Source organism: Mesocricetus auratus, unplaced genomic scaffold, assembly GCF_017639785.1.
Source record: "Mesocricetus auratus isolate SY011 unplaced genomic scaffold, BCM_Maur_2.0 Super-Scaffold_100031, whole genome shotgun sequence".
Lineage (NCBI taxonomy): Eukaryota > Metazoa > Chordata > Mammalia > Rodentia > Cricetidae > Mesocricetus > Mesocricetus auratus.
In genome coordinates, this window is record NW_024429212.1 from 439428 (window position 1) to 459229 (window position 19802).

Sequence of the window (19802 nt, forward strand, 5' to 3'; positions counted from 1 at the left end):
TGTGTACATGTGTGTGCATGCATGTGTGTGCATGCATGTGTGTGCATGCATGTGTGTGTACATGTGTGTATGTATGCCTGTGTGTGCATGCATATGTGTATGTATGTATGTGTGTGCATACGTGTATGTGTATGCCTGTGTGTATGCATGCCTGTGTGTGTATGCATGCCTCTGTGTGTGCATGCATGTGTGTGTACATGTGTGCATGTATGCCTGTGTTTATGTATGCCTTGTGTGTATGCATGTGCGTGTATGTATGCATGTGTGTGCATGCCTGTGTGTGTACATGTGTGTATGTATGCCTGTGTGTGTACATGTGTGTATGCATGCATGTGTGTGTACATGTGTATATGCCTGTGTGTGTACATGTGTGTATGCATGCATGTGTGTGTACATGTGCACATGGATATTGAGGTCAGAAGACTCCTTGCCAGGATCAGCTCTCTCATTCCATTTTGTGGTCCTTAGAACAAGCTCAGGTCATTAGACTTGACAGTAAGTTTCTTCGCCCACTAAACCATCTTTGTTAGCCCCTGCCTTAAAGTTCTTAAGCACAACTTTCCTGCCTCAGTTTCTCTTTTGTGTCTAAGTGGCTAGTGGTGACTTCCATAATAGAAGTTATCCAGTCTGCCTCAGCCTCTTGGGCCTAGAAGCCAGACACATGTCTTTTTGTCTCTAATGCTGGCTCAGGAACTTCACTCCCTTCTTAGACTTCTGTGGGGGCATGTCTGGGACCTGGCTTTTAGCCTTCCCTAGAAACCAGATTGTTACCTTTGTAGACAAGGACTATGATCATCCACAGTGTTTATTCCCTGTGGTTCCCAACCCTTGATTTGGTGGTGCTGCCAATACGTAGTTCTAATCAGGATAAAGAGAGACTCATCTTCCCTTCACAGCACTTTCTGCTAGCTTTGGAAGACTGTCTGACCTTGAAAGCTAGTGGTCATAGTGTCTCTAAGGTCTCGAGGAGGGCTCTCAGTGTTCCCTGGCTGTCAGGTGACATTGCCTTTTTTTTTTTTTTTTGGCAGGTGTCTTCATGCCCATTGGCATCGTGCTGCAGCCATGGATGGGCTCAGCGGCCATGGCGGCTTCCTCTGTGTCTGTGGTGCTCTCCTCTCTTCAGCTCAAGTGGTGAGTCCTGGGCCTGGAGCACCTACTGGGGTCCCTTCAGGCTCCACCGTATATGATCACAGCAAGTGGGGACATGCCAGCATGCTTCCTGGTGCTTGTTCCCCGTTATGTATTTGGGGACAACTCAAAGGACCTGAGTGGGTTTCTGTAATGACTTTTTAGCACCCTGGACAAGAAACTGCCAGTTACCAGTTACCATAGGCTGAGCCTCTCTCATATGCTCAGGAGCTATTTATATGAACACATCTAAGCACATGATCCCTGTGTATTAGCATTTTTTTTCTCCTTAACAAAGATACTCATGGACTAGGGATACCACTCACTACTAGTATAGCACCTGTCTACCATATGTGAGACCCTGGGTTCAGTCCCTAACGCTGCCAAGAAAGTAAAACATTGACTTACTTATTATCCATTCACTCATTCATTCATTTAACAAGAGTGAATAAAAGCCTACTATGTGAGGATATTTACAAAGAAAGTTTCTGGATCAGGTGAACTGGAACCATGGGAATTCAGAGTTTGTTCCCTTCAAAACTCAGGAAATTTGGCTACATGTTACTGCAAGATGTAGATTCCACCTGAGAAAAAGAGGCGTATGTCCCGAGTGATTCAAGTACCCTTGGATTCTTGCCTTCCAGCTATCGCAAGCCCGACCTGGAGAGATATGAGGCGCAGGCCCATGGCCGCATGAAGCCCCTGAGTGCATCCCAGGTTAGCGTGCACGTTGGCATGGATGACCGACGGCGGGATTCTCCTAGGGCCACGTCGTGGGACCAGGTCAGCTATGTGAGCCAAGTGTCTCTGTCCTCCCTGACATCAGACAGACTGTCTCGGCATGGTGGCATAGCAGATGACAGTGGGGACAAATGGTCCCTGCTTCTGAGTGACAGGGATGAAGAGCAGTGCATCTGACTGAGCGCTCCAGGTGGCAGCCCTGGGCAGGCCAGGGTGCTCCTTCCAGGTGAGCCTCATCCACTCAATATGGTTGAGCTGGCAGGTGCAGCCCCAGCAAGAGCAGGGAAGGGAGTGAGACCTAGCGTGAGCCCCGAAGGTCCTGCTAGCCTTCCCGCAGCGTGTGGGACTTACGTGGTGCATCTGCAGAGACTGGGTAGGACTGCGCTCTCAGAAGCCTGCTAAGACGGGTAAAGTGCACTGCTCTCCCTGTTTTCCACGTGGGCAAGGTCACACCCTATTTGGATTACAGTACTGGAGCGGAAGCCAGAACTCTTCACAGAGCTCTGCCTACTGTATTTGCAAGCCAAGCCTCCTGGAGACCTCCCGTTCAGACCTTTTCCACACAGAGAGCTCCATCCAGACCTTTCCCATACCAAGAGCTCCCAGAAAGCTTGGAGTTACATGGCACACATGGGTACCTCAGATTGCCTCTTGTTTTCTGCCTTGTGTAGCTGGCTTCCTTGATCCCAGGATATGCTTACTCTCTGTCTTCTGAGAACAGATTTCCTGTCTGGGGCTAGACACTCTGGTTCTTGCATTTGCTGCCTAAAGGTGGCTTCCTGGTTTGCACCCCAACCCAAAAGCTTCCTGGCGCCCCTCTTTACTCTGAGGTGAGAGTTCTGTCTCGCTTGGAGTCACTTCCGCAGATTTGCACCTACTGCTTCCAAACAGCTAAAGGGAAGCCAGAGTCCATTTTCCTGTGGGGTCCTTGCCACCCAGCACACCCTATATGACCTGTGGTGCTTAAAGCAGTGTCCCTTGGGCTAAGTATGCATAAGGGAACCTTCCTGCCACCTAGTGGGGTCAGTGGAGTTTGTCACAATTGCCTGGTGTATGTGCGCGTGCCATCAGGAGAGAGTGACATTCTCTCTGCTGCCGAGGGGACAGCTAATAGAGGAACATCCACAGCTCTCCAGTAAAAAGTGCGTTGCCATCAGTGACTCCTGGAGATCGGGTGGCATCAGAGGGCAGGAGTAGTTCACAGTTTGCTTGGTCAGAGTGAACTAGACAAAGGTCCTGTCTCTGGGGGCGCAGACGTGCCAGAAGGTGTATCAGTTGTGTCAACTTAGATTGCAGTTGGCCACGGGGTTACTAACCTTCACTCTGGATGGCTGGTGTCCGTTTTGCACATTCGTAGTTTCTACTGATTTTTATCATCTAAAATCCCAAGTACAGGGATTTGTTGTGCTCTGTGTTTCCAGCCCCTCCACCCCCTTCGCCAGGATCCTCTTCCTGCTGTGTCCACCCATTCTGTCTGTAGCTTCGTTTTGGAATTTTTCTTGCTTTGGAATAAGGTTAATCATTTTCTAAAGACTCTAACTGTATTGATTTTTTTAACCTAAGAACAGAGGCATCATGCTCACATGTAGACATGAAAGTATTTATATAATTGTGCAAATAAATGAATAAAGAAATAACTTTTTAGATGTTCAAAGAGTCGGGAATCTTTTATGGCTGGAGAACAGTTCCCTCTACAGAGTCTTTCCGTGAAGCCTGAGGATAAAGTTGCATCTTTTCATCCAGGAGTTGGCCTGTGGCTTGCTCTGTCTGCGTGGCCAGTTCATGCTGTCTGACTGGCGAGGGCTTCTCCGGAGGAACAGAGAATAATAGATTCTAGCAGCGGAGACATGAGGTGGTGGGAACCCGACTGCCTTGCCCTGGTCAGAACCCCTCTGCTGAAGGCTGCAGGCAGCTGCCTGGCCTGCAGGACTGCCGGGAGGGCTTTGACTCCCTGCAGCACAGGCAGCCATCAGCAAGGATGTGCCTTGGGGCCCTTGTCTTGAAAGAGGAATAGAAGACAATGAAAAAAAAAAACCAAAAAAACAAAGACCAGGCCTTCTGCTGGGGAAGTAAAGTTCTGCTTGGGATACCCTAATGGTATAATTTGTCATCCAAACCAGGACACCCTGAAGAGTGCAAAGTGTGACATAATCCTTTGCACTGCTTGGTTTCTAGCGCACCCTAGAGGACTTGACAGTCCATGCCTGGACCTTCTGTGTAGCACCTTGAAGAATGTTGTTGCTAACTGCAGGGAGGATTTAGCAGGCTTCCCTGAAAGGCTTCCCCCGGTCTCAGGCTGAATTTCAGCCTTTTCCCACTCCTGATACTCTTGATAAAGGGAAGAATTATGATGGGATTACCTTTATAGTAAATTAATGGTAATTCCAATTTTAATGGCATTTGGAAATGGACATGTCATAAAATAGATTTCTAAACTATTGTGCTAGTTCAATATGAACTGGGACTAATAAAGGTGACTTTCACTTTAAGGAAATTTAGGGTAGACTAAATCCAATCCTTTTATTTAAGTAGAAAAACATTACCTGATTAAAAGATTAAAAGTTCTAAACGTAGAAACAGAAAGTTTGTGGAGAAAGCTGCCCCATAACCCACCCTGGTGTCAGGAGGAAAGCTCAGGAGTGGGGTTTTTTAGAGGAATAGCCTGTGTCTTTGTAAGTGGATGCAGTAGGGGGAGAGTCTGTAGCTCCTGTGATCCAACCTTGACCAGCTGTAACCACTGAGCACAGAAAAGCAGCAGTGCCTGCCCTTGGCAAGACAATGCAATTGAGAGTCACCAGATGTCTCTCTGACCAAACAACATCCCAGTCCGAAGCTAGAACTCAAGATCTCTTCATTATTATTTTTAAAGCATCTGGAAATTGATGGTGATGAGATGATGATGATGATGATGGAAGAAAAGGAGAGGGAAAGAAAAAAGAGAGGAGAAAGAAGAAAGGAAGGAGAAGAAGAAGAGGAGTAGGATGAAGAGGAGAAGAAACTGTCAGAGAAGAGGAAGAATGTGAATCTAGAGTTCAGTCTTGTCACCTGAATGTCTTTAAGCTTCAACATACTTAACATGTTCTGAAATCTGGGGCTTTCAGCCAGCCTCCCTGTATTTGTAGATTTTGAGTACATGTTGGGGTGATGCCATGATCATAGTAACTATCACCATCACATCTGAGTTTTGTGTTATACAAGGTATGGATCATTTTCATTCCTATATTTACAGCTATTTAATTGGACCAGCACTATTTGTTGAAGAGGTGTCTCCCCATCCCCCCGTGTGTATTTCTGGCTTCTTTGTCAAAAATCAGGTGTCCATGGGTGAGAAGACTGGATCTGGGTCCTCAATTCTATTCTGTTGATCAACCTGTCTGCTTTTATGCCTATACTAAGCTGTTTTTATTACTAAACTTCTGTAGTACAACTTAAGATCCGGGATGTTCTTTAATTATTCAGGATTGTTTTAGCTATCCTGGATATTTTTTTGTGTGTTTTCCATATGAAGTTGAGAACTGTTTTTTTTTTTATAATTTCTGTGAAATGTGTTGGAATTTTGATTGGGATGGCGTTGAATCTGTAGATTGCTTCTGGTAGGATGGCCCTCTTCACTATATTAATTCTAATGATCCATGCATCTTTCCATCTTCTGGTGTCGTCTTTTCATTCCTTTCTTCAGTGTCCTAAAGGTTTCATTATAAAAATCTTTCACGTGATCGTTTACAGGGGGTGGAAGGGTGTTGTGAAAGGTATTGTTCCCTGATTTCTTTCTCAGTCTGTCATTTGCATGTAGGAAAGCTACTGGGTTTTGTGTGTTAATTTTGTATCCTGCTACTTTGTTGAAGGTGTTTATCAGCCTCATAAGTTTCCACATAGAGTTTTTAGGGAGTGAGTGAGTGAGTGAGTGAGTGAGTGAGTGAGTGAGAGTGAGTGAGTGAGTGTGTGTGTGTGTGTGTGTGTGTGTTCTGCAAATAAAGATACTTTGACTTCTTCCTTCCTATTTGTATCCTCTTGATCTCCTTCAGTTGTCTTATTGTTCAGGCTAAGACTTCAAGTTCTGTACTAATAGGAGAGAGTGAACAACTTTGTTTTGTTCCTGATTGAGATATGCCCCCTGTATCTCTCTCTACGTCTCTCTGGACCAGACTGGCCTCCAGCTCACAGAGATCCACCTGTCTCTGCCTCCTCAATGCTGGGATGAAAGGCACGCACCACCACCACCCGGCTTATCTGTTGTCTTTTGTGTTCCATAAGACTGAGGTATAGATTTTGATTGACCCATCTTAAGATATATTACAGAGCCATAACAATAAAAAAAGATGTTACTGGCACAAAAACAGACATGTTAGCCAATGGGAAAAATCAAAGAAAATATGAGTGCATGTAACTTCAGTCACTTAGTATTTGACAAAGATGCCAAGAGCAAAAGCTGGAGAAGAACAAGCATCTTTAACAAATAATAGAGCAAGCTGCATGTCTATGTGAAATTAGACCTGTATCTATCATCATTGTATAAACAAACATAACTCTAAATGGATCAAAGACTTCAATGTGAAACTTGCGACACTGAAACTGATAAAAGAAAACATAGGCAGTGCCCTTTGTGATATAGGAGTAGGAAAGGACTTTCTGAATAGAACTCTTATTTGCTCAATAATTAAGGTCAACAATTGACAAGTGGAACATCATGAAACTTTAACACAGGTAAAGAAACAGTCTGATGAAGAGGAAGCCATGGAATGGGAAAGAATCTTTGCAAGCTTTACATTTGACAGAGGAATACTATTCAGAATATATAAAGAACTCAGAAACAAAGAGTCCAAAAAATAATAAGCACCCATTCCAAAAGTGGTTTTGAAATCTGAACAGAGCATTCTCAAGAAGAAAATGGTTAAGAAATACTCAAAAGTGTCCATTGTCCCTAACAATTAGGGAAATGCAGATCAAAACCTGGAGATTCTGTCTTACCCAGTATGATTAAACAAAACACGAACAAATCAAACATCAACCATACAATGGGCAACAAATGCTGGTGGTGGTGCTGGGTAAAGGGAATCTTAATTCCCTGTCAAGGATTGCAATCTGGTGCAGCCACTATGGAAATCAGTGTGGGGAATTCTCAAAAGCTAAAAAGTTAATCTACCTATACACTCTTTGGCATATGCCCAAAGGACTCAACATCCTACTCTGTTCTAGAACATTATTTTAAGGTGTGTAACATTTGTTTATTCTCTGGAACACTTGTTTAGTGATATAAATATATATATTGCTTTTGTTTATGCTGAATTTGTTTAACTCTGGGAAGTTGTGATTCTTTGCCTGTCTAAAACACCTGATGATTTAATAAAGAGCTGAAAGGCCAACAGTGAGGCAGTAGGAAGGATAGGCGGGGCTGGCAGAGAAATGTGAGAGAGAGGAGCAATATAGAACAAGAAGAGGAAGACACTAGGAGCCAACCATGGAGTAAGAGTGAAAGAGTTACAGAAGAGAAAAATAAAAGCCCAGAGGCAAAAGGTAGATGGGTTAATTTAAGAAAAGCTGGCTAGAGACAAGTCAAGCTAAGGAAGGACATTTATAACAAAGAATAAGACCCTGTGTGTGATATATTTGGGAGCTGGGTGGTGGGCCCCCAAAAGAGCAAAGATTAAGAGTAAAGAATAAAACCACCAACAACACTACTCCATATTTGGCATAAGCCTAAAGTACTCAACATCCTACTCCACAGCCACGTCCATTGCTCTTCTATTCACAATTCCTGGGAAATGGAAACAGTCTAGATGTCCTTCAACTGCCCAATATGTAATGATGATGTTAAACATATATACTATAGAATTTTATCCATATGTAAGGAGAAGTGAAGTCATGAATCTTACAGGTTAATGGGTGGAACTAGAAAATAACCTATTGAGTGAATTGACCCTGACCCAAAAAGACAAAAGGTCTCTTGTTCTGTCATTGGAGGATCCTTGCTCCAAATCGTCAGATGCGAGTGCATGTCTTGGAGTAACTGCAAAAACCAGGAAATCAAAAAAAAAATAATAATAACAGGGGCCTTTGCCAGGGTAGGGTGTGACGGAGCATTAGAGAAAGGGGTAGCAGGGGTTTAGTGATCTGGTTAGCTAAGTGGGAAAAGTGGGGAGGACTTTACTTAGGGAGGGGGAGAGAAATAAGAGAATGGAGGGTAAAGTAATAGTAAAGCTGCCTGGAAAAGTTGTAAGAAATCATACTATTAGAGATTTAATAATGCATGTAATAGTTTTAATAAGCTTTTCTCTTCAGGACTGACTGTTCCCCCCAAGAGCCAAAGACAACCTAAGAGGGCAGGAGAAGCCCTCTTTTGATCTATTGGTCAGGGCTGTTTCAAGAGACTACCCCCTCCCCTGCAAATAAAGACAGTAGCTATTGCTACTGCTGTTACCCTTGTTGCCTGCTGCAGAGGTGGAAACCCCTGCTGCTGAGGACTGGCTTTCATGGTATCAGAGGGCACCATGCAAGCTTCCAAAGGAGGAAACAATAGTCCTACCCAGCTATGATGCCTATGAACCACAAAAACAGCCAGCATGGTATAACCTTACAGTAATGCCAAGTGTACCTTGGTGGTAATCATCTCCTAGTTTATTGAACTCAAGACCCACTCAATAATATGCTTTATAAGGGAAACCTAGCTAATTACTCAGGGCTAATGAAGTCGTGGATTGGAGGGGAACCGTTTATAACCATCACTTTACTAAGCCAGCATAGTCCCTAGTTACAATTTTGGAATTTGCCCTTAGGCCCACAGATATGTGTAGTCTTAACCTCTCATCAAGGATACGTGTCTGCAACAGAGACCTTTATAGAAAACCAGAACCAATAAAAATGAAGAGTTGTGGATCCCAGTCCCAGTGGATATATTTACATAACAACTCCTGCACTTAAGACTCAGGGATCATTGCAGAAGATGGGGTAGAAGGATTTCAAGAGACAGAGGATCAGGGGATTTTTTGAGGTTTTGCCTTCTAGTAATCTCTGAAGCTGTATCCATAGAGTTCCACCAATATGAATGCCGAAACTTGAGCTGAACGAGGACAACAATATGGGATGCTAAAGTTGACAAGGAAAGGCCCACGAGGCCTGAAGGAACCACAGGCAACTAAGGAATGCTGAGAGTCTTCTCCAGGGAGCTGACCAATTGGTTATCTAATACCAAATGGTCAGCCTTGAAAACATACATACAAGTAACATCCTACAGAATGAGCCAGTTATATTTAAGAGATTGTATATATTAAATGTAACAACCGTTAATGAAATAAGAGACCATGAATTTGAAAGATCACAAAGTGTGTGTGTGGGGGGGATATGTGGGAGGGTGTGGAGAGAGGGAAGGGGAGACATGTAATTGTATTGTAATCTCTTATATTTTTGGTTGTGAGCCTAGCCTTTAATGACTGAACCATCTCTCCAACCTTATATTGAAATCTCAAAGATACAAGTGAAAATTTGTAAAGAAGGGGAAAAAACCCAACAACAAAACAGACCCTAGAGTTCAGACATTAAGAATACTTGCTGCTCTTCTGGAGAACTGGGTTAGGACCCCAGCACCCACATGGTGGTTCATGATCATCTGCAAGCTCCAGCTCCAAGGAATCAGATGCAGTCTTCTGGTCTCAGGGGATACTACACACACACACACACACACCATACACCACACACAACAGAAACAAACAAAAACAAAATAAAAAAACCTGATTACCTGTCACACTTGTTCAGGACATAGTTCCTAATTATTTCTGCGTGATTTTACCCCCACCATGATGTTTTCACTTCTTTTCTTTTTGGATGTCATTATGTGGTGCTGGAACGCCTGCATCAGGTCCAGCTCTGCCTCTGTCTCTCTTTGCATGCCTGTTCCCTGCACTCTCCTCCTTCGCCTGTCTTTCTTCTCGTTCCCGTCTTTCCAGCTTCCAGGTCTTTCTCCTTTACCCCTTATTCCCGCTTCTGCCCTGCCCTCCCCTTACAACACTGCAGTCCAGCCCTTCCTGTTCCATTACTTTCCTTTCACCCTTCATCACACTGCATTTTACTCACCCCTCCTCTAAGTAACACTCCCCCCCATCCCTACGAAGTCCACAGCCTCTGTGGGTATTCAGAATGGAACATACACAACCAAAGACTCAATCAAGAGAAAACACATGATGTTCGTTTTTGAGAGCCTGGCTTTATCTCACTCAGAACAATTATTTCCAGCTCCACCATTGCTCTGTTCACTTCCTACTTTTGTTTTTCTTAACAGCTGACTAATAGTCCATTGTGCGGTGGGGAGGACCTAGGTCCTGCCCTAGATGAAATGACAAGACTCTGGAGATTCCCCATGGATGGCCTCACCCTCCCTGGGGAATGGTGTGGGGATTGGGTCGGGGACTGATAGAGGGGCAAGAGAGGAGGGGTGGGAGAGGGAGCTGGGATTGACATGTGAAGCAAGTTTGTTTCTAATTTAAATAAAAATATATTGAAAAAGTATTCCATTGTGTGAATGTCCCACATTTTCATTACCTATTCTTTAGCTGATGGGCATCTAGATTTATTTTAACTTCCAGACTATTTAAATAGAGTGACAATGAATGAAGAGGATCAGGTGTCTCTAGTGTAGGACATAGGGTTCTCTTATAGCTAGATCACATAGCGATAGATCTATCCTCCACACGGATTTGTGTAGGGGTGTCACTGGTTTGCACTCCCATTACCAGTAACTCAGTCCAAAGTGGGCCTCAGAAGTGACATGCTGGTGATAATTTCCTAAACAGAAGGACTCTGTAAACAGGGTTGTTATTGGGCAACCAGAAACCTAAGTTCAGCATTCCACAGGAATCTCATGAGGCAGGTTTCTGTTTACCAGGAAAACCACTACCTCCCTTATCCGCTTAGTATGTCCACCATCATGAAACCTTTGAGCTTTTGAAGCTTTTTCTTGATGTCTAGAGAAGATTGGGTAACAAAAGCCAAATTCTGAGCCTTCCCATTCTAAAGGGTCAAAGGGAATGTATGTTTTGAAGTATTCAAGGGACTCCTGGTGGTGGATGTACTAGGGTCCTGTCTAGAGTGGGTAGAAGGGAATAGCTCCAGGTTTCTACCTCCCGCAGGCAGCTGTGGCCAAGAGCATCCCAGTACACTTCATCCCTCAGGGGTGCACAGCCAAAAGCAATTGTTGGTTCTCATCCCAAGTGGGCTCATGGGTTTGAGAATAGATTCAGTGAGAGAGGTCAGGGCCTGGGGTTTTTCAGAGATGAGGGCATCTGGAGTCTACCAATTATAGGGGTCTGCTTTAGAGGATGCGGAACCCTGGAATGATGCTTTAGAGGATGCTTTAGAGAGTGCGTAACCTGTACCTGGGGGTGGATAGTCCTCTCAAATGGGGAGAGCAGGAGGCAGATGAATGCCCTCACCATGTCTTTACTGCCCCTCCTATGCTCCCTCATAGTACAGAAATGTGCCACTTTAAAGCCACATGAGTAACCCAGGGACCTTATTAAGAGGGCCCTAAGTCAATAGATTGGATCAGACCTATGATTTTCTAATTCCAGGGAGCTTTCAGGTGAAGCCAGTGCTCTTCTCTGTGTGTCACACAGGAATCATCAGATGCTGTTCTAAGACTTAAGCCTGAACTGGAGGTGTGGCAGTGTTGGTGAATTCTAGCACACAGGAGGCATTGGATTTGATCTCTGGCACCAAATAATGTCTTAATTTTAAATATAAATACATCACTACTTTCCTTGCCACTCTTAATGGCCCCCCGTTGCCCACCAACCTTTATGTCTGTATTTCTTTTAAACTCACCAGTCTGTATCCCCCACATTCAATCAGTTATCTGCAACTCCTCAGAGCACAGCGCTCTGCCGTTCTCACCTGGAATGTGTTTGTTCCTAGCCAATGGGTAAGCATCTCCAGGCCATTAGCCCCTCTAGGAAACCTTTCTACAAATCTCCACTCACCCTCCCAAATACCTTAAGAGAAGAGCGAGGGATCAATCAAAGACAGACTTGTCTCTTGCAGCCTTCAGTGTCTGGAGATACCCTTGCCCATTGACCTGCCCATTTCCTTACCTAGGTCTGGAAGAGCAGAACCTGAGACAATGAAAGGTCACAACTGTGTGTTGGGTAGAAGGAAGAATCAAAGAGACCAACCACTCCTGGTAGCTTCTCCAGGCACTTGTCAAATGACAGCTGTCTCTTCCAGTTGTCTCTGATGGGACACTGAGGAAAGGGTCATTTCTACTCGTTGTGTAAGCATAATTCCGGCTCCAAACTGGGTTGTATTTTCTTTTTTTTTATGTTCTATTTCCCTTCTTCGAATTCTAGGAATCAAAATCATGGCCTCACACATGCCAATCAAGTGCTTTACTGCCAAGCTACACTTCCCATCCCATCCCTTCCATTTGGGGTTCATGACTCTCTGATTTTTTTCTTTGATAGAATCTTGGGCTGGCTTGATTTTTACCTTTTTCTGCTCTGAAGGTTCCTGTAAAGGGAAGCTTTTTCCTTGAGAGAAGCCTTCCCGCCAGCCTGGTTCTAGAGCCGTATCAGTCCCAAATAAACACACAGGAGGTTATATTAATTATGAAGCTGTTGGCCTTGCTTGTTTCTTACTGGCTAGCTCTGACTTAAGTAATTACCCCATGATTGTTAATCTAAGTATGTCTCTTACGGGAGAATAGTTCCAGGCTCCTACCCCATGGCGTTACATCTCAACTTATTCCTGTCATGACACAGAACTTGTTATGAACCTCAGCAATCACTCTTGAAATCTGTGTGTCTAAACCATCACCTTGTTCTCGCCAAGTGTCAGTCAGCTTTCATTACTGTATACTATACCCTACAGAGTGGGAAGTCTGGGCATACAGTTTTAGAGGTTTTGATCAATGACGGTTGGTCTATCAGTCTGATACCTGTGTTGAAGCCTGTCCCATTCAAGGACACAGTCCTAGTGACCTAACTTCTTCACTAGACTCTCTTTTAAGGTAGATGGCCTCTAAAAACAGCTCAGCTGCCGTGAGCCAGCTTGTGTTAGAGAAGGACCTGGAGCCCAGGGCAGAGGAGACATGCTCTTTTCCTGGCCACATGCAGTCACTTTGTTTCTCTGGGTCTCTGTTCCCTTATTAATGAATGTACTTTTCCTTGTCACCCCAGAGTAATGGGAAAGCTTATACAAGTCAATATGCAAAGGCTATGGAAATGACAGCATGGAGACAGGTCTAGTGACTCCTATCTGGATGTGAGGATGCTAGCTATTTGGGAGGGTGAGTGGAGACTTGTAGAAAGGTTTCCTTGAGGGGCTAATGGTCTGGAGAAGTTTACCCATTGGGTGGGAATGAGCTGGGTGCTGAGATGTAAGACTCATTCCAGGTGAGAACGGCAGAGCACTGTGCTCTAAGGAGCTACAAATAACTGATTGAATGTGGGGGATACAGACTGGTGAGTTATAAATAATACTGAAATAAGGTCAGTGGACAGTGGGGTCATTGAGGAGTTGGCAGACTTCTAAAGTCTGTCAGCCCGAGTCAGGCTTCCCAAACCAGCCAGAGTAAAGAGATCACCCCTGCAGGGGGACAGAGGCAGGATGTCTCAGTCTGTCTCTGTCCCTGTATGTCTCTGTCTGACATTGTCCGAGTCTCCCTTACACAACCTTACAAACCCCCACATAAGCGGAGGACACTGGGAACTGTCTGGAGCCAGCCCCAGTGGCCAGCGATACAGTCTGGAGGGTGGGATACAGGAATCACAGGATCAGATAGATGGCAGGGAGGGTGCAGCCAATCGTCCTTGAAGAGCTGTTTTCTCAAACCTCTCCCCAGGACTTTATTATCTCTTTCATGGCAAAGAGACACATTCGTGTCTATTTCCTTTAGTACATGGGGTCACTCTGGACTTGGATCCCAAGCAGTGATGGCTGAACCCCGTGGCCCTGTGTGTCAGTGCTCACTATGCACGGCCCCGGGGGAAAGCTGTTGACTGCGGCTCTTCGTTGGCGTTGTACAGACCATGCTGGGGCCTCTGCTCCCCAAGGATTTGGAGACCACCACCTTCCTCCCAGAGGGCTTTCTCCTCCTCCCAGAGGGCATTCTCTTCCTCCCAGAGAGTCTTTTTATCCTCCCACAGAGCCTTCTCTTCTGCAAGCAGGGCTCTTTCCTCTACCCACAAGGCCTTTTCCTCCTCCCACAGGGCCTTGTCCTCCTGAAGAAGATTCCGGTCTCTTTCCCATAAAGCATTGTCCTCTCTCCAGAAGGCCTTGTCCTCTTTCCAGAAGGTTCTGTATTTTTTCCAGAAAGTCTTTTCCTCTTCCCGGAAGGATTTTTCCATCTCCCAGAAGGTTTTCTCCTCTTTCCAGAAGTGCTTCTCTTCTTCCCAGAAAGGTCTTTCTTCTTCCCGGAAACCTAGGATCTGGCTCCGGAAGGCTCGGATCTTGCCCCGGAAATCCCATATCTCTTCCCTGAAGTCTTCTATTTTCTCATGGAAATTTTTCATCTCTTCTCGAAAGGCCTTCTCTTCTTGCAGCTTGTGTATTAGTTTCTTCTGACGAATACTGGGTGAGGACAGCACCAGAGACCGGAGGCAAGCCAGCCCCATCCATTTGCTCACCTTGAAGGGAAACATCTTTCAATCAGCCGTAATGGTGGTTTGCTGTGTTGGAGGTCAGGGCTGTTGGCCACGTCCAGGTCAGTTGGTCTCACCCTGTGAGTACACCAGAGAGAACATGTCCATGAGTAGGGGAGGCACTCTGTCTGATGTGGGAAAATTTAGCCACTGCTCTCTTAGTTCTGTTAGTGAGAGACATGATTTAATACAGAAGAATGCTGGGTGGTCATGGCTCAGAGCTCTTTGATACAGTGATACATTCAAGGTCTAGTGTTCCACAAACATTCTCACCCAACCAAGACAGTGATGCTAAACTGGAAATCAAAGCACACAAGGTGATGTGATACTCTGAGGTGGTTGGTGGCTGAACAATTGAAGAGCTGATTAATGAGCACCCGAGAAAGGGGCTGGCAGCATCCTGTTTCTTTGCTTGGGAGGTGGCTGCATACATAAAAATATGTTCCTAAAACATTTAACACCAGTTGAAGTAAAGAGAAAAGAAGAAGAGGGGAAAGAGGAAGCTGAGAAGGAATGGGAAGTGAAGTGAAGGGGAAATATAGGGAAGGAGAGATCAAAGAAGGAAAAGGATGGGGAGGGAAGGGAAGAGGAAGGGGAAAGGAAGGGAAGGGCAATAAAAGAGAAAAGGAAAGAAGAGAGAAGGGAGAGGATAAGGACTCCAAACACTAGCATGCATACAAGGTAGCATGTATCATCAGGACAATCCATGGTTCAGATAACCAGCAAGGCTGCCACAGGGTGAGGAAGATGAACACCTAGAGTACAGGAAAAGCTGAATGTAACTAGTGTGTGCACTCGGGTGCAGAGATCCCACTGTGTGGTTCTTGGAAGCTAACCTTGTCCTCATTGGCCCTCACCAGAGCCCCACACTGTAAAGCAGCATAAGACATTTGCAGGAGGTTTTCCAGACTGTTTTTCTTTCTCTTCTGGTATGGGATCAGCATAAAGGACTTCCCTCCCTCTCTCTGTCTCTCCATCTCTCTCTACCTCCTCTCCCTCCCTCAACCCCCCCCCCCGTGTGTGTGTGTGTGTGTGTGTGTGTGTGTGTGTGTGTGTGTGTGTGTACATAAAAAGATGGTGGTTTTGGTGTATATGTCTGTTGACCTCCCCTCTTCAGTAAAACGAACTGGAAACCTGAGGCTTATCTCTAATTTTCTCCTAATCAGACTCTTCCTCAACCACCAAGCCCTATCAGTTCTGACCCTTGGCATCTTTTGGAGACACACATTTCCTGTTGCATCTTCCCATGACCACTTCTGGGTAGGATGTCTTTTCCTACCTCCTTGGTCTCTGGTGTTGATCTGTTGGGCCAGATTATCTGCTTACACAGTGTAGGCCCTCCCCCCCCAATGGATTTTCTGTTGCATCACACTTGCTTACAAGCAGTCAAAGACTCCTTAGGCTGAAAATCAACTGCCTAGTGCTTGTCTGTCTCTTTACTTCCTTCTGTCTCTCCACTCTGTTTCATCTGACATATAGTTAGTTCTCTAGACACAACCTGAACAGTTTTACTTCTATACCAAAGCACCAGCTGTGTCCCCACTAAGGTTTCCATCACCTTCTGGGGTGGGCTTCAGTTCTTGTTTCTCCTTTCTTCTCTGTGTCTGTCTGCCAGTGTCCTACCATTACCTGACATACGTGACATTATGTGTGGATGTGCCTCCCTGCTGTCTCTGTAACCTGGCAGCTAGTAAAACAGTGTTGGATGAATGTAACTGAATTTAGAACTTTGATTTTGTTCATGTCATTATATGGTTCTTTGTCTAGAATCCCTGGAACATGCTAAGTTCTCCATTAGTCTCCCTCCTCCCCCAAGCTTAAGCTAACTGACCTGATTCTTCCAGATTTAGGCAAGGAGACTCTCCCTCCACACTGCTGTACAAACTCAGGCTCAGGGTTGCTCTCCTGTCCAGTTAGTAGCGCCCTGTGTCCCATCCATAGGCACAGTGCCTGGTCTAGTGTAATTTCTGCCACAGAGCAGATTTTCAAGAAACAACAGTTGAGTGGATGGCAGTTTCCTGAATTAGAATATTAGAGGAAAAATCATCCCCAAGTTTTTCTCAAGTTACCACTACATTGTCTTTGGGGAGACTGGAAAGATGGCTTAGGAGGTAAAGCACTGACTACTAAGCCTGAAGACCTGTGTTTGATTTCTGGAAGTCACATAATAGAAAGAGAGAGCCAACCATAAGTTGTTCTCTGATCTCTACACACACACAGTTGTGACACCCTCATATCTGAACTCACAAACAAATGTAAAACAAACTCTCTTAAGAGAAATAAAATAAATAAAATTGAGTATACAGGCATATATCAAGAACAATAGAAAATGACCAGTGTCATTGTAGACACTTTTAAATTCAATAAAAACATGCCTGGTATTCACAATCATACTAGACTAGGACTTATTTTAAGTTACTTACTGCTTAGCTGTTTCCCAACTGGGAAAGCTCTGTGGCCCTCAGAGGGCAGGCAGTCATTGACACATCAGAATCCCAGTGATGCGTCTCCGGCTCACCCCAACACTCCTCACAGTGACTCCTTTGTGCTTAGTTCTTAGTCACAGGTTGGAGGCCCTACACGAGAGACCTAGCTATGAAAGGAGAGAGCACTCAAAAGGTTGGAAAGATGTTGACATCTTTCATCTTGGACTTCACCAATAGTAACTTACCTGGGATTCCATCTGTGTAGTTTCAGGAAGGGCCTCTGGGACTGTGTTCCAGGAGGGGATCTGTTTTGGATGAAGGACTCTTGTTACTTATTATGTATTTGCCTTTGCCTTTGCCTTTGCATTTTGGTGGTTTGACTAGGGTGTGTCCTGGTCTGTGTTTCTTTTAGTTTATCTTAGTTGATTTTGTTGGGATTCTTAGATATTTGAAAACTTTATGTGGTTTTTCATCCAATTTCATTCAGGCTTCATTATTTTTATCATCTTTTCTCTCTTTCTGGGATTTATATTATTCATATGTTTGCAGCTAATGGTGGCCCATGAACCTCTGAAGTTTTGTTTCTTTTGCTTCCTTATCTCTGTTATTGGACTGGATAATCACAGTGGACCTGCTTTTGAATTCTCAGATTCTTTTCTCCTTGGCTCACATCTACTGTTAAGCTCCTCAGTTCAGTTTTTCACATTCAGCACCAGAACTAATTTTTTTAACATAGTGAAATTTTTGCTATTAGCACAGAAAGCTAACAAATCTGTTATTTCACAGAGGTGTATAGCCTTTGGTGAATAGTTAGTTAAAAGCATTCCAAATTTACTTGTCAAAAATCTTCAAGGCAACACACAATTATATCAAGAAATATGTATCCCAGATATCTGCTACTTGACACACTTCATGTTTCACCCATTTTACCCACTCTTGTTTTATTGTTTGTGTATATTCAGATTTTTTTTTCTGAGATTCCATGCATAAGTGAGACCAGACAGTATTTTCTTCTGTGTCTGGCTTACTTTATTTAGTATAATATCCTTCAGACTGATCCAGAAGGAAAATGACAAGATATTCTTAAGGCTGAATTTATTCCTTTGCTTAAGACAATTTCCCTATATACTTTCCCTGATTTTAAGGTTTTAAGTACCATCCAATTAAACTCTGTCCCAGAGCTTGGGATACTAAGCAGGGGGATCACGAGTTGAAAGCCAGTTTGAGCTACTAAGAGAGCTCAAAGACAGTTCTGCCTACAAAGAGAGAATGTATCTTAACAGAAATATCTTTCCTGATATCCACTGTAATTTCATTTTTTTTGCTATTTTTACATGTGCTATTTACAAGTCTTTTAATTTTCAAATTTGTGAAACATTTTCCAATTACATTGGTGAAGTTAGAATCTTCATGACCTGATAATTCAGCCTTCAATACATGAGCTTTGGGAAGATATTTTTAAGATACAAATGACAGCAGGGATGTACTCCTGACTCTTCCATCCTGAGGAGAGCCCATAGGTGACTATGGGCTAGTCACCCTACTCTGCCAAGCATGCATGAACACACAGGCGTGTGCTGCTCCCACTTAAAGGTGTCTGAAGCTGATGACAGAGGAGAACCCTGGGGAGAACCATGGCTATCAAGATGCTGCAGGTGCCAGACATGAGCTAGAACTCTGGGTGCATCAGCAGCTGGAGAGACACAGAGAAGCCTGTATGTCCCCGGAAGGTTGCAGCCATCTTTATCAAATATTGGCAGAAGGAGTTTCTGTTATTCTTCCTTCCTTCTCTAAGTCTTGTTTTGTGCCATACTTAGAGTCTTTAGATACCTTGCTATATATAATGAAAGGGAAAATATAAGGAAATCATGTCAGAAGAATCACAGGAAGTTATTAGAATGCACATCCCTGTTGTATATATCAGCACCCTTGCTTCTCACCCAAGATGGAGTGTTGGGAGAGGCATCCTCCCTCTTGGATGGTGACCAGCTGTCACAATCCCCAAGTAATTGTTATTTGTCTTTGAGTTCCCTTGCCACTGAAGTAAAATAAATAAGATGAACCCTAAAGTAAAATATATTTCCTCTCTAGAGAAACATGGGTTAGGTGTGAGAGATAATGTTCACATATGTCAGTGCCTAGAGGGGATCCTGAGTGATTTGGGGGTCACCTTCAGCACACTGCTTGAACTCAGTAGACTCAGGCCACTGACCAGGGTGAGTGCTTTGGTGATGCCTAGGCAAAGGCTCCACAGCTGTGCTGTCTTGCTTAATTCAGAGCTGCGACACCCAGACTGTCCTTCAAGTGAGCCCCTGGTTGAAGGGCAGTATAGTGATAGCAGTCCTAAGAAAAAAAAATGAACATGGAATTCTTCAACTTTGCACATACTCAGAACAAATCCCTTGTTTCTGACAAAAGCCTGCAGCAAAGGAAAACCACATTTTCAAGCCATTTTAATTTACTCACCACACTGGTTAGTTAGGCTTCTGTTGCTGTGCTAAACATTGTGACTGACCTAGTTGGTGTTCTATAGCTGTGAAGAGATCCAGTGCCCAAGGCCATGAAAAACATTCAGTTGGGTTCTTGCTTACAGAACTACACAAAGGTTTGCTTGAAATGCAGAATCACAGCCCCAGAGATTTTGATTCATTGGGCCAGCAAAGCAGCTGCAAACTCAGGCCTCATGGGAGATGAAGTGACCTAGTTAGTTCACCTTGGTTGTGACCAGGAGAATGACATGGTATTGACTGCAATAGTCGGTGTTATTTCCATCTGTTCTAGGGTGAGGAGAGGCAAAGTGGCCAGCAACTTTCACTCTTCTCCTTTTCTCCTCTCCCCTCCCTCTCCTCCTCTTCCTCTTTCTCCTCCTCTTCCTCCTCCT

At 44.3% G+C, this 19802-nt stretch overlaps 2 protein-coding genes across 5 annotated transcripts in view; one reads left to right on the forward strand and one right to left on the reverse strand.

Annotated features, from left to right (window-relative positions):
- Window positions 1–3523, forward strand: part of Atp7b (ATPase copper transporting beta) — a 66599-nt gene extending 63076 nt beyond the window's left edge. For both annotated transcript variants that reach the window (XM_005087636.4, XM_013126403.3), the window contains exons 20-21: window positions 1029–1131; window positions 1773–3523. In XM_005087636.4, coding sequence (XP_005087693.1) covers window positions 1029–1131; window positions 1773–2046 — 377 coding nt within the window. In that variant the 3' untranslated portion in view covers window positions 2047–3523. The remainder of the gene's footprint in view (window positions 1–1028; window positions 1132–1772) is intronic.
- Window positions 3524–13649: 10126 nt separating this feature from the next.
- Ccdc70 (coiled-coil domain containing 70) lies at window positions 13650–17023 on the reverse strand. 3 transcript variants are annotated; one of them, XM_013126389.3, is made up of 2 exons: window positions 16919–17023; window positions 13650–14573 (listed from the first exon to the last, which is right to left on the reverse strand). In XM_013126389.3, the coding sequence occupies exon 2, from the start codon at window positions 14493–14495 to the stop codon at window positions 13824–13826; it is 672 nt and encodes a 223-aa protein (XP_012981843.1). In that variant the 5' UTR covers window positions 14496–14573; window positions 16919–17023; the 3' UTR covers window positions 13650–13823. The 3 variants fall into 3 exon arrangements, with proteins under 3 accessions (XP_012981843.1, XP_040589477.1, XP_040589478.1); XM_040733543.1 differs by lacking the exon at window positions 16919–17023 and adding an exon at window positions 16054–16205; XM_040733544.1 differs by lacking the exon at window positions 16919–17023 and adding an exon at window positions 15775–15861.
- Window positions 17024–19802: the final 2779 nt, after the last annotated feature.

Excerpts from the sequence above, each read along its gene's own strand:
- Ccdc70 (XM_013126389.3), bottom strand. The coding sequence starts at position 14,495 with ATGTTTCCCTTCAAGGTGAGCAAATGGATGGGGCTGGCTTGCCTCCGG.